The following is a 12,638-nucleotide window of genomic DNA, read 5'->3' as shown; positions in this document are numbered from 1 at the left end:
AGAGTTACACCAGGAAGAGGAAGGAGAGTTACACCAGGAAGAGGAAGGAGATTTACACCAGGAAGGGGAAGGAGAGTTACATCAGGAAGAGGAAGGAGAGTTACACCAGGAATAGGAAGGAGAGTTTCGCCAGGAAGAGGAAGGAGAGTTACACCAGGAAGAGGAAGGAGAGTTACACCAGGAAGAGGAAGAAGAGTTACACCAGGAAGAGGAAGGAGAGTTACACCAGGAAGAGGAAGGAGAGTTACACCAGGAGGAGGAAGGAGAGTTACACCAGGAAGGGGAAGGAGAGTTACACCAGGAAGAGGAAGGAGAGTTACACCAGGAAGGAGAGTTACACCAGGAGGAGGAAGGAGAGTTACATCAGGAAGAGGAAGGAGAGTTACATCAGGAAGAGGAAGGAGAGTTACATCAGGAAGAGGAAGGAGAGTTACACCAGGAAGGAGAGTTACACCAGGAAGAGGAAGGAGAGTTACATCAGGAAGAGGAAGGAGAGTTACATCAGGAAGAGGAAGGAGAGTTACATCAGGAAGAGGAAGGAGAGCTACACCAGGAAGAGGAAGGAGAGTTACACCAGGAAGGAGAGTTACACCAGGAAGGAGAGTTACATCAGGAAGAGGAAGGAGAGTTACATCAGGAAGAGGAAGGAGAGTTACACCAGGAAGAGGAAGGAGAGTTACATCAGGAAGAGGAAGGAGAGTTACACCAGGAAGAGGAAGGAGAGTTACACCAGGAAGAGGAAGGAGATTTACACCAGGAAGGGGAAGGAGAGTTACATCAGGAAGAGGAAGGAGAGTTACACCAGGAATAGGAAGGAGAGTTTCGCCAGGAAGAGGAAGGAGAGTTACACCAGGAAGAGGAAGGAGAGTTACACCAGGAAGAGGAAGAAGAGTTACACCAGGAAGAGGAAGGAGAGTTACACCAGGAAGAGGAAGGAGAGTTACACCAGGAGGAGGAAGGAGAGTTACACCAGGAAGGGGAAGGAGAGTTACACCAGGAAGAGGAAGGAGAGTTACACCAGGAAGGAGAGTTACACCAGGAGGAGGAAGGAGAGTTACATCAGGAAGAGGAAGAAGAGTTACAACAGGAAGAGGAAGGAGAGTTACACCAGGAAGAGGAAGGAGAGTTACACCAGGAAGGAGAGTTACATCAGGAAGAGGAAGGAGAGTTACACCAGGAAGAGGAAGGAGAGTTACAATCAGATCTGTTTATCCCTTTTTCCTCTACATCCAGTTTTATAACCAGGCCCAACATTCCTTCATTCCTTCCTCTCCCTCTCTCTACCTCTCTCTCTCTACCCCCTTTGTCTCTCTGTCTCTCTCTCTCTCTCTTTCTCTCTCTCTCTCTACCCCCTTTGTCTCTCTCTCTCTCTACCCCCTCTGTCTCTCTGTCTCTCTCTCTCTACTCCCTTTGTCTCTCTGTCTCTCTCTCTCTCTCTCTCTACCCCCTCTGTCTCTCTGTCTCTCTCTCTCTCTCTCTCTACCCCCTTTGTCTCTCTGTCTCTCTGTCTCTCTCTCTCTCTCTCTTTCTCTCTCTCTCTCTACTCTCTCTTTCTCTCTCTTTCTCTCTCTCTACCCCCTTTGTCTCTCTGTCTCTCTGTCTCTCTCTCTCTCTAGCTGTCACGGCCGTTAAAAGAACTGGACCAAGGTCCAACGTGTTGAGCGTACATTTTCTCTTTTATTCGAAATGATGAAACAGTAAACAATACAAAACAAACCGTGAAGCTTAAGGCCATGTGCCATCAAACAAAGTTAACTTCCCACAAACACAGGTGGGGAAAAGGCTACCTAAGTATGGTTCCCAATCAGAGACAACGATAGACAGCTGTCCCTGATTGAGAACCTACCTGGCCAAAACATAGAAATAGAAAATCATAGAAACACAAAACATAGAATGCCCACCCCAACTCACGCCATGACCAAACCAAAATAGAGACATAAAAAGGATATCTAAGGTCAGGGCGTGACACTTAGCTCTCTCTCCCTGTCTATCTCTCTCTTTCTCTCTCTCCAGCCCTCTCTCTCTCCCTCTTTCAATTCAATTTAAATAGGCTTTATTGGCAAGGGAAACATATGGTTATATTGCCAAAGCAAGTGAAATAAACACATTTAACAACATCAACTAAAAACTATTAGAAAATAACAGTAGACATTGCACTAAAAAGGTTTTAAAAAGGTAAAGATATTTCACGTGTTATATTATCAGCTGTTTACACAAGTAGTTATAGTACGAACAGTGGGGGAAGATAAAAAAATATATATACAAATAAATTCTCTCTATTTCCCTCTTCTCTTCTCTCATTTTTATTTATTTTTTACCTTTATTTTATTTTACCTTTATTTAACTAGGCAAGTCAGTTAAGAACAAATTCTTATTTTCAATGACGGCTTAGGAACAGTGGGTTAACTGCCTTGTTCAGGGGAAGAACGACAGATTTGTACTTTGTCAGGTCAGGGGTTTGAACCTGCAACCTTCCGGTTACTAGTCCAACGCTCTAACCACTAGGCTACCCTGCCGCCCCTATTTGAGCTCTTAGCGTCAATCATTTGTGAATCAGAATCAGGCTGCTCCGCTCTGTTCAGCTCGCTGGTGTTTTTGATCATCTCACTAGGCGTCAACCACAAGTAAATGTCTGAAAAATATAAAGGAATCGCAAAAAATCCTGCCCCGCCGTTAATTAATCCCTCAGAAAGGGGTAGTGATGGGGAGAAAATTAATAGTTGCATATCGCAATATTATTCTAATTGTTTTCATACTGTAGGTAACGTTAGCTAGCGCTAGTCGGCTGTACCTGCACAAAAACTCCGGTACTGTTCATCCTATAGCTTGTTCTCCAAAATATATATATATATATATATATATATATATATATATATATATATATATATATATGTCGCACCTGCTGTCTCTAACTCTGAATGAAAAGCCAACTGACATTTACTCCTGAGGCGCCGACCTGTTGCACCCTCTACAACCACTGTGATTTTGAGGAGATCTGCATGAAGGAATGGGCCAAAATACCAGCAACAGTGTGTGAAAACCTTGTGAAGACTTACAGAAAACGTTTGACCTCTGTCATTGAAAACAAAGGGTATATAACAAAGTATTGAGATAAACTTTTGTTATTGACCAAATACTTATTTTCCACCATAATTTGCAAATAAATTCATAAAAAAATCATACAATGTGATTTTCTGGATTTCTTTTTCTCATTTTGTCTGTCATAGTTGAAGTGTACCTATGATGAAAATTACAGGCCTCTCTCATCTTTTTAAGTGGGAAAACTTGCACAATTGGTGGGTGCCGAAATACTTTTTTGCCCCACTGTACTGTATTCTATACCATCTACTGCATCTTGCATTTGCCGCCATCGCTCATCCATACATTTTATATGCACATATTAGTTTTCATTATTTTACATTTGTGTGTATAAGGTAGTCATCGTGAATTTGTTTGATTGCTTGTTAGATATTACAGCACTGTCAGAACTAGAAGCACAAGCGTTTCGCTACACTCACATTAACATCTGCTAACCATGTGTATGTGACCAATAACATCTGCTAACCATGTGACCAATAACATCTGCTAACCATGTTTATGTGACCAATAACATCTGCTAACCATGTGTATGTGACCAATAACATCTGCTAACCATGTGACCAATAACATCTGCTAACCATGTTTATGTGACCAATAACATCTGCTAACCATGTGTATGTGACCAATAACATCTGCTAGCCATGTGACCAATAACATCTGCTAACCATGTTTATGTGACCAATAACATCTGCTAACCATGTGTATGTGACCAATAACATCTGCTAGCCATGTGACCAATAACATCTGCTAACCATGTTTATGTGACCAATAACATCTGCTAACCATGTGTATGTGACCAATAACATCTGCTAGCCATGTGACCAATAACATCTGCTAACCATGTTTATGTGACCAATAACATCTGCTAACCATGTGTATGTGACCAATAACATCTGCTAGCCATGTGACCAATAACATCTGCTAACCATGTTTATGTGACCAATAACATCTGCTAACCATGTGTATGTGACCAATAACATCTGCTAGCCATGTGACCAATAACATCTGCTAACCATGTTTATGTGACCAATAACATCTGCTAACCATGTGTATGTGACCAATAACATCTGCTAACCATGTGTATGTGACCAATACAATTTGATTTGATTTGATGTTTGGGACATCGTATAGAATTCTGAGAATCATAACACTGTAATGAAACAGGCAGGGAGCAGGTCTCGAACCCTCAACCTTCTAGCCCGAAGTCCAGCACGCTATCGACTGTGCCCAAAAAGCATGCTCAAGCGGCAGAGTCGATATCCGCGCTTATAAACCCAGGGTCGTTACAGTACATATCGTATCAGCACCTGAGTATAGTGATCATATTGTATCGTGAGGTCCCAGGCAATTCCCAGCCTTAGAAAAGAGTCCCCACAAGTCAAAAGTATATTTTAGGGTTAGAATTAGGGTTAGAATTAGAGTTAGAATTAGGGTTAGGTTTAGGGTTAGAATTAGGGTTAGAATCAGGGTTAGGTTTAGGGTTAGAATTAGGGTTAGGTTTAGGGTTAGAATCAGGGTTAGGTTTAGGGTTCGAATTAGGGTTAGGTTTAGGGTTAGAATCAGGGTTAGGTTTAGGGATAGAATTAGGGTTAGGTTTAGGGATAGAATTAGGGTTAGGGTTAGGGTTAGGGTTAGAATCAGGGTTAGGTTTAGGGTTAGAATTAGGGTTAGGTTTAGGGTTAGGTTTAGGGTTAGGTTTAGGGTTAGAATCAGGGTTAGGTTTAGGGTTAGAATTAGGGTTAGGTTTTGGGTTAGGTTTAGGGTTAGGTTTGGGGTAATAGGATTTAATCTGGTCCCCACAAGGAGAGTAAAACAAATGTGTGTGTGTGTTATGTGTGTTATGTGTGTTATGTGTGTGTGTGTGTTATGTGTGTTATGTGTGTTATGTGTGTGTGTGTGTGTGTGTGTTATGTGCACAACACCAACAAAAACACAAACAAGACTAACATCTCCCTGGAGTGTGTGGCCGTGTTCAACAGAATCAAATCTGTGATACATTGTGGGTGAAATTGTGACTGACTAACCGATCTTCAAATCATAATGAGTTGTTATTTATCATGCAAAATGATTCGTATACCAGTCAGCTGATGTTGAACAAACCTCTGACAGATAGGCCTTGAGGCTGGAGGCCTTGCCCAGACTATCTGTTGTACTCAGCCCAGGAGGCGTGAGCAGGGGCCTGGGTCGGGTTGGCTGACTGGTGGGGGTCACCGGCCTGCTCCGTGACTTCCTGAAGGTCACCTCCTTATGACCCCTGTGACCTCTGTGAACACTGACCCCTGGGGTCACGGCCGTCATGGCCGACTTGGAGGTCAGCAGGCTGTTGGGGGTCATCGGTCTGCTGCTTGGGGTTCTGGGGGTCGTCATTCTGCCGCCGGAGTTGCTGGGGGAATGAGTCCGGTGGCTGCCGGTCATGGTGAGGGAGGTGGGCTTGCGGGTGAGCAGGGGGCTGAGTTTAGGACTGACCAGGGGATAACCTATAGAGCTGGGCTTGGCTGAGCGGATGAGGATGGGAGACTGAGGTCGTGAAGTCTGGCCGGGTAAGGGGAGGGTACTGGGGAGTGAGGCCGGGAGAGAGGTGTGGAACAAGGGGGTGAGAAGGGAGCTGTGGGGGCTGTTGGGACTCCGCTGGGCTAGTTTCCCCTGCTCTGCCAGCTTGGCCAGGTCCTTCTCCACCTCTGAAGGGAGACAGAGACAAACAGGTTGGGAATATAAATGCATAATTACATTAGGACCTAGAGTTTTCCCTGAAGTTATAACCTAGTCAGGTCCTTCTAGAGTTTTCCCTGAAGTTATAACCTAGTCAGGTCCTTCTAGAGTCTTCCCTGAAGTTATAACCTAGTCAGGTCCTTATCCACTTCTGAAGGGGGACAGAGACAAAGACAGAACGACCATAACGAATGATAAACAAACAAGATTTATAAGTATGGTCCAGAGATGTTCCTGACCACCATATCTGGCAGGGTAAGACATTAGACAGGGGCCAGAGATGTTCCTGACCACCATATCTGGCAGGGTAAGACATTAGACAGGGGCCAGAGATGTTCCTGACCACCATATCTGGCAGGGTAAGACATTAGACAGGGTCCAGAGATGTTCCTGACCACCATATCTGGCAGGGTAAGACATTAGACAGGGTCCAGAGATGTTCCTGACCACCATATCTGGCAGGGTAAGACATTAGACAGGGTCCAGAGATGTTCCTGACCACCATATCTGGCAGGGTAAGACATTAGGGCCAGAGAGCTATGTAAAAGCAGACAATGTTTCAAATCAGTGACCTTTTCAATCCTTCACATACATACAGCAGGTGAACATACACGTTCAGATCTCTGTTGTTGGAATCAAAACAAGTGTGTATCATGGTGGTCTCTACTAATGTTAATGTCATGGTGGTCTCTACTAATGTTAATATCATGGTGGTCTCTACTAATGTTAATGTCATGGTCGTCTCTACTAATGTTAATGTCATGGTCGTCTCTACTAATGTTAATGTCATGGTAGTCTCTACTAATGTTAATATCATGGTCGTCTCTACTAATGTTAATGTCATGGTGGTCTCTACTAATGTTAATATCATGGTGGTCTCTACTAATGTTAATATCATGGTGGTCTCTACTAATGTTAATATCATGGTCGTCTCTACTAATGTTAATGTCATGGTCGTCTCTACTAATGTTAATGTCATGGTCGTCTCTACTAATGTTAATGTCATGGTAGTCTCTACTAATGTTAATGTCATGGTGGTCTCTACTAATGTTAATGTCATGGTCGTCTCTACTAATGTTAATGTCATGGTAGTCTCTACTAATGTTAATGTCATGGTGGTCTCTACTAATGTTAATGTCATGGTGGTCTCTACTAATGTTAATATAATGGTGGTCTCTACTAATGTTAATGTCATGGTAGTCTCTACTAATGTTAATGTCATGGTGGTCTCTACTAATGTTAATATCATGGTAGTCTCTACTAATGTTAATATCATGGTAGTCTCTACTAATGTTAATATCATGGTGGTCTCTACTAATGTTAATATCAGACACCATCAGAGATCACAGGCTTCATATCAGACACCATCAGCGATCACAGGCTTCATATCAGACACCATCAGCGATCACAGGCTTCATATCAGACACCATCAGCGATCACAGGCTTCATATCAGACACTATCAGAGATCGGAGGCTTCATATCAGACACCATCAGAGATCGGAGGCTTCACATCAGACACCATCAGCGATCACAGGCTTCATATCAGACACCATCAGCGATCACAGGCTTCATATCAGACACCATCAGCGATCACAGGCTTCATATCAGACACTATCAGAGATCACAGGCTTCATATCAGATACCATCAGAGATCGGAGGCTTCATATCAGACACCATCAGAGATCACAGGCTTCATATCAGACACTATCAGACTTCACAGGCTTCATATCAGACACCATCAGAGATCGGAGGCTTCATATCAGACACCATCAGAGATCGGAGGCTTCATATCAGACACCATCAGAGATCGGAGGCTTCAATCAGACACTATCAGAGATCACAGGCTTCATATCAGACACCATCAGAGATCGGAGGCTTCATATCAGACACCATCAGAGATCGGAGGCTTCACATCAGACACCATCAGAGATCGGAGGCTTCATATCAGACACTATCAGAGATCACAGGCTTCATATCAGACACCATCAGAGATCGGAGGCTTCATATCAGACACCATCAGCGATCACAGGCTTCATATCAGACACCATCAGAGATCGGAGGCTTCATATCAGACACTATCAGAGATCACAGGCTTCATATCAGACACCATCAGAGATCGGAGGCTTCATAACTGTGTGTGGGACTGCTGCATTTTCCTTTTTTCATTATGGTTTGTCTTCAAACCTTTTTTACTGGTCATAAAAAACAATATTTATTGACTCTGTCAAATAAAATTCCAGAATGACATTAAAAACATCGCCTACATAGTACTAAGGTTACGTCCTAAATGGTGCCCTATTGTCTATGTAGTGCACCCATAGGCTCTGGTCAGAAGTAGTGTACTACAGAGGGAATAGCATTGAGGATACATTGAAGTGTTCTGCCAGACATTCTGAAAAAATATAATTCTTTGCTTTATTGGTAGTTACGAAAACAGTTTTCTTTGTGAGGAGGGGATGCGACTGCCAAGGAGAAAATCTGGGAGTAGCCTCATCTCCTCATCTCTTCGTCTCTCCTCTCCTCGTCTCTCCTCTCCTCATCTCTCTTCTCTCTTCTCTCTTCTCCTCGCCTCTCCTCATCTCTCTTCTCCTCGCCTCTCTTCTCTTCGCCTCTCTTCTCCTCGTCTCTCTTCTCCTCGTCTCCTCATCTCTCTTCTCCTCGCCTCTCTTCTCCTCGCCTCTCTTCTCTCTTCTCCTCGCCTCTCTTCTCCTCGCCTCTCTTCTCCTCGCCTCTCTTCTCCTCGTCTCTCGTCTCCTCATCTCTCTTCTCCTCACCTCTCTTCTCCTCGCGTCTCTTCTCTCTTCTCCTCGCCTCTCTTCTCCTCGCCTCTCTTCTCCTCGTCTCTCCTGTCCTCGCCTCTCTTCTCCTCTTCTCTCCTCTCCTCTCTTCTCCTCGTCTCTCCTCTCCTCGCCTCTCTTCTCTCCTCTCCTCTCTTCACCTCGTCTCTCCTCTCCTCGCCTCTCTTCTCCTCGTCTCTCCTCGCCTCTCTTCTCCTCGTCTCTCCTCGCCTCTCTTCTCCTCGTCTCTCTTCTCCTCACCTCTCTTCTCCTCGTCTCTCTTCTCTCTTCTCCTCATCTCTCTTCTCCTCGCCTCTCTTCTCCTCGCCTCTCTTCTCCTCGCCTCTCTTCTCCTCGTCTCTCCTCTCCTCGCCTCTCTTCTCTTCTCCTCGCCTCTCTTGTCCTCGCCTCTCTTCTCCTCGCCTCTCTTCTACTCGTCTCTCCTCTCCTCTCTTCTCTTCTCCTCGCCTCTCCTCTCCTCTCCTCTCCTCGCCTTTCTTCTCCTTTTCTCTCTTCTCCTCACCTCTCTTCTCCTCGTCTCTCCTCTCCTCTCTTCTCTCCTCTCCTCTCCTCGTCTCTCCTCTCCTTGCCTCTCTTCTCCTCGTCTCTCCTCTCCTTGCCTCTCTTCTCCTCGTCTCTTCGCCTCTCTACTCCTCTCCTCGCCTCTCGCCTCTCTTCTCCTCGTCTCTCCTCTCCTCGCCTCTCTTCTCCTCGTCTCTCCTCTCCTCGCCTCTCTTCTCTCCTCTCCTCTCTTCTCCTCGTCTCTCCTCTCCTCGCCTCTCCTCGTCTCTCCTCTCCTCGCCTCTCCTCTCCTCGCCACTCTTCTCTCCTCTCCTCTCTTCTCCTCATCTCTCCTCTCCTCGCCTCTCTCCTCTCCTCTTCTCTCCTTGCCTCTCTTCTCATCTCTCCTCGCCTCTCTTCTCTCTTCTCCTCGTCTCTCTTCTCCTCGCCTCTCTTCTCTCTTCTTCTCATCTCTCCTCTCCTCGCCTCTCTTCTCCTCGTCTCTCTTCTCCTTGCCTCTCTTCTCTCTTCTCCTCATCTCTCTTCACCTCGCCTCTCTTCTCTCTTCTCCTCGCCTCTTCTCTCTTCTCCTCGCCTCTCTTCTCCTCGCCCCTCTTCTCTCTTCTCCTCATCTCTCTTCACCTCGCCTCTCTTCTCTCTACTCCTCGCCTCTCTTCTCTCTTCTCCTCATCTCTCTTCTCCTCGCCTCTCTTCTCTCTTCTCTTCTCCTCGCCTCTCTTCTCTCTTCTCCTCGCCTCTCTTCTCCTCGTCTCTCCTCCTCTCGCCTCTCTTCTCTTCTCCTCGCCTCTCCTCTCCTCGCCTCTCCTCTCTTCTCCTCGCCTCTCTTCTCCTCGTCTCTCTTCTCCTCGTCTCTCTTCTCCTCGTCTCTCTTCTCCTCGTCTCTCTTCTCCTCGCCTCTCTTCTTCTCTCTTCTCCTCGCCTCTCTTCTCCTCGCCTCTCTTCTCTCCTCTCCTCGTCTCTCCTCTCCTCGTCTCTCTTCTCCTCGTCTCTCTTCTCCTCGTCTCTCTTCTCCTCGCCTCTCTTCTCTTCTCCTCGCCCCTCTCCTCTCCTCTCCTCTCCTCTCCTCTCCTCTCCTCTCCTCTCCTCTCCTCTCCTCTCCTCTCCTCGTCTCTCCTCTCCTCATCTCTCCTCTCTCTTCTCCTCGTCTCTCTTCTCCTCATCTCTCCTCTCCTCATCTCTCTTCTCCTCGCCTCTCTTCTCCTCACCTCTCTTCTCTCCTCTCCTCTCCTCTCCTCGTCTCTTCTCTTCTCTCCTCTCCTCTCCTCTCCTCTCCTCTCCTCTCCTCTCCTCTCCTCTCCTCTCCTCTCCTCTCCTCTCCTCTCCTCTCCTCTCCTCTCCTCTCCTCTCCTCTCCTCTCCTCTCCTCTCCTCTCCTCTCCTCTTCTCCTAGTCTCTCTTCTCCTTTTTCTCTCCTCTCCTTGTCTCTCATCTCTCATCTCTCCTCTCCTCGTCTCTCTTCTCCTCCCCCTCTTTTATCCTTTTCAGATTTTGACACTGTTGGGTTTTCCGGTGATACAAAGAGGGATATTTTCTGAAATGACTCACCACAAAGGGTTTGTGCTCGATAGGCGCCGGTCAAAAGTAGTGTACTACATAAGGAGAAGGGTGCCATTTGGGAAGCATCCTAAGTATATTCAGGGAACCGTGTACGTGTGACATTTAATAAATACCTTGTAGCGGAACCTCGACTTCCACCATTTATGAGCAAACAGAGCCTTCTCCAAAAAAACAAACAGCATTTAAACTACTACTTGTGACTATACATGGAATAGGGTGCCATTTGGGACAGAGCGTACATGTATGTTTGTATGAGAATATACATTGAAGTCGGAAGTTTACATACACTTAGGTTGGAGTCATTAAAACTCGTTTTTCAACCACTCCACACATTTCTTGTTAACAAACTATAGTTTTGGCAAGTCGGTTAGGACATCTACTTTGTGCATGACACAAGTCATTTTTCCAACAATTGTTTACAGACAGATTATTTCACTTACAATTCACAGTACCACAATTCCAGTGGGTCAGAAGTTTAGATACACTAAGTTGACTGTGCCTTTAAACAGCTCGGAAAATTACAGAAAATTACGTCATGAATTTAGAAGCTTCTGATAGGCTAATTGATAACATTTGAGTCAATTGGAGTTGTACCTGTGGATGTATTTCAAGGCCTACCTTCAAACTCAGTGCCTCTTTGTTTGACATTATGGGAAAATGAAAAGAAATCAGCCAACACCTCAGAAAAAAAATTGTAGACCTCCACAAGTCTGGTTCATCCTTGGGAGCAATTTCCAAACGCCTGAAGGTACCGCGTTCATCTGTACAAACAACAGTACGCAAGTACACTGCTCAAAAAAATAAAGGGAACACTTAAACAACACAATGTAACTCCAAGTCAATCACACTTCTGTGAAATCAAACTGTCCACTTAGGAAGCAACACTGATTGACAATAAATGTCACATGCTGTTGTGCAAATGGAATAGAAAACAGGTGGAAATTATAGGCATTTAGCAAGACACCCCCAATAAAGGAGTGGTTCTGCAGGTGGGACCACAGACCACTTCTCAGTTCCTATGCTTCCTGGCTGATGTTTTGGTCACTTTTGAATGCTGGTGGTGCTTTCACTCTAGTGGTAGCATGAGATGGAGTCTACAACCCACACAAGTGGCTCAGGTAGTGCAGCTCATCCAGGATGGCACATCAATGCGAGATGTGGCAAGAAGGTTTGCTGTGTCTGTCAGCGTAGTGTCCAGAGCATGCAGGCGCTACCAGGAGACAGGCCAGTACATCAGGAGACGTGGAGGAGGCCGTGGGAGCAGGACCGCTACCTCCACCTTTGTGCAAGGAGGAGCAGGGGGAGCACTGCCAGATCCCTGCAAAATGACCTCCAGCAGGCCACAAATGTGCATGTGTCTACTCAAACGGTCAGAAACAGACTCCATGAGGGTGGTATGAGGGCCCGACGTCCACAGGTGGGGGTTGTGCTTACAGCCCAACACCGTGCAGGACGTTTGGCATTTGCCAGAGAACACCAAGATTGGCAAATTCACCACTGGCGCCCTGTGCTCTTCACAGATGAAAGCAGGTTCACACTGAGCACATGTGACAGACGTGACAGTCTGGAGATGCCGTGGAGAACGTTCTGCTGTCTGCACCATCCTCCAGCATGACCGGTTTGGCGGTGGGTCAGTCATGGTGTGGGGTGGCATTTCTTTGGGGGGCCGCACAGCCCTCCATGTGCTCACCAGAGGTAGCCTGACTGCCATTAGGTACCGAGATGAGATCCTCAGACCCCTTGTGAGACCACATGCTAGTGCGGTTGGCCCTGGGTTCCTCCTAATGCAAGACAATGCTAGACCTCATGTGGCTGGAGTGTGTCAGCAGTTCCTGCAAGAGGAAGGCATTGATGCTATGGACTGGCCCGCCCGTTCCCCAGACCTGAATCCAATTGAGCACATCTGGGACATCATGTCTCGCTCCATCCACAGACTGTCCAGGAGTTGGTGGATGCTTTAGTCCAGGTCTAGGA

The 12,638-nt window shown here is 46.1% G+C and overlaps 1 protein-coding gene across 1 annotated transcript in view; it reads right to left on the bottom strand.

The window, feature by feature from the left end:
• LOC109881669 (uncharacterized protein C8orf34 homolog) overlaps positions 1–12,638 on the bottom strand; it is a 175,576-nt gene that overhangs the window by 28,422 nt on the left and 134,516 nt on the right. The window contains exon 12 of the mRNA XM_031795317.1: positions 5,200–5,777. Within this exon, the coding sequence (XP_031651177.1) occupies positions 5,200–5,777 (578 nt within the window). The remainder of the gene's footprint in view (positions 1–5,199; positions 5,778–12,638) is intronic.

Source organism: Oncorhynchus kisutch, linkage group LG18, assembly GCF_002021735.2.
Source record: "Oncorhynchus kisutch isolate 150728-3 linkage group LG18, Okis_V2, whole genome shotgun sequence".
In the NCBI taxonomy this organism is placed as follows: Eukaryota; Metazoa; Chordata; class Actinopteri; order Salmoniformes; family Salmonidae; genus Oncorhynchus; species Oncorhynchus kisutch.
Note: the sequence above shows the minus strand (reverse complement) of the source record. Positions and strands in the feature narration are given on the sequence as shown.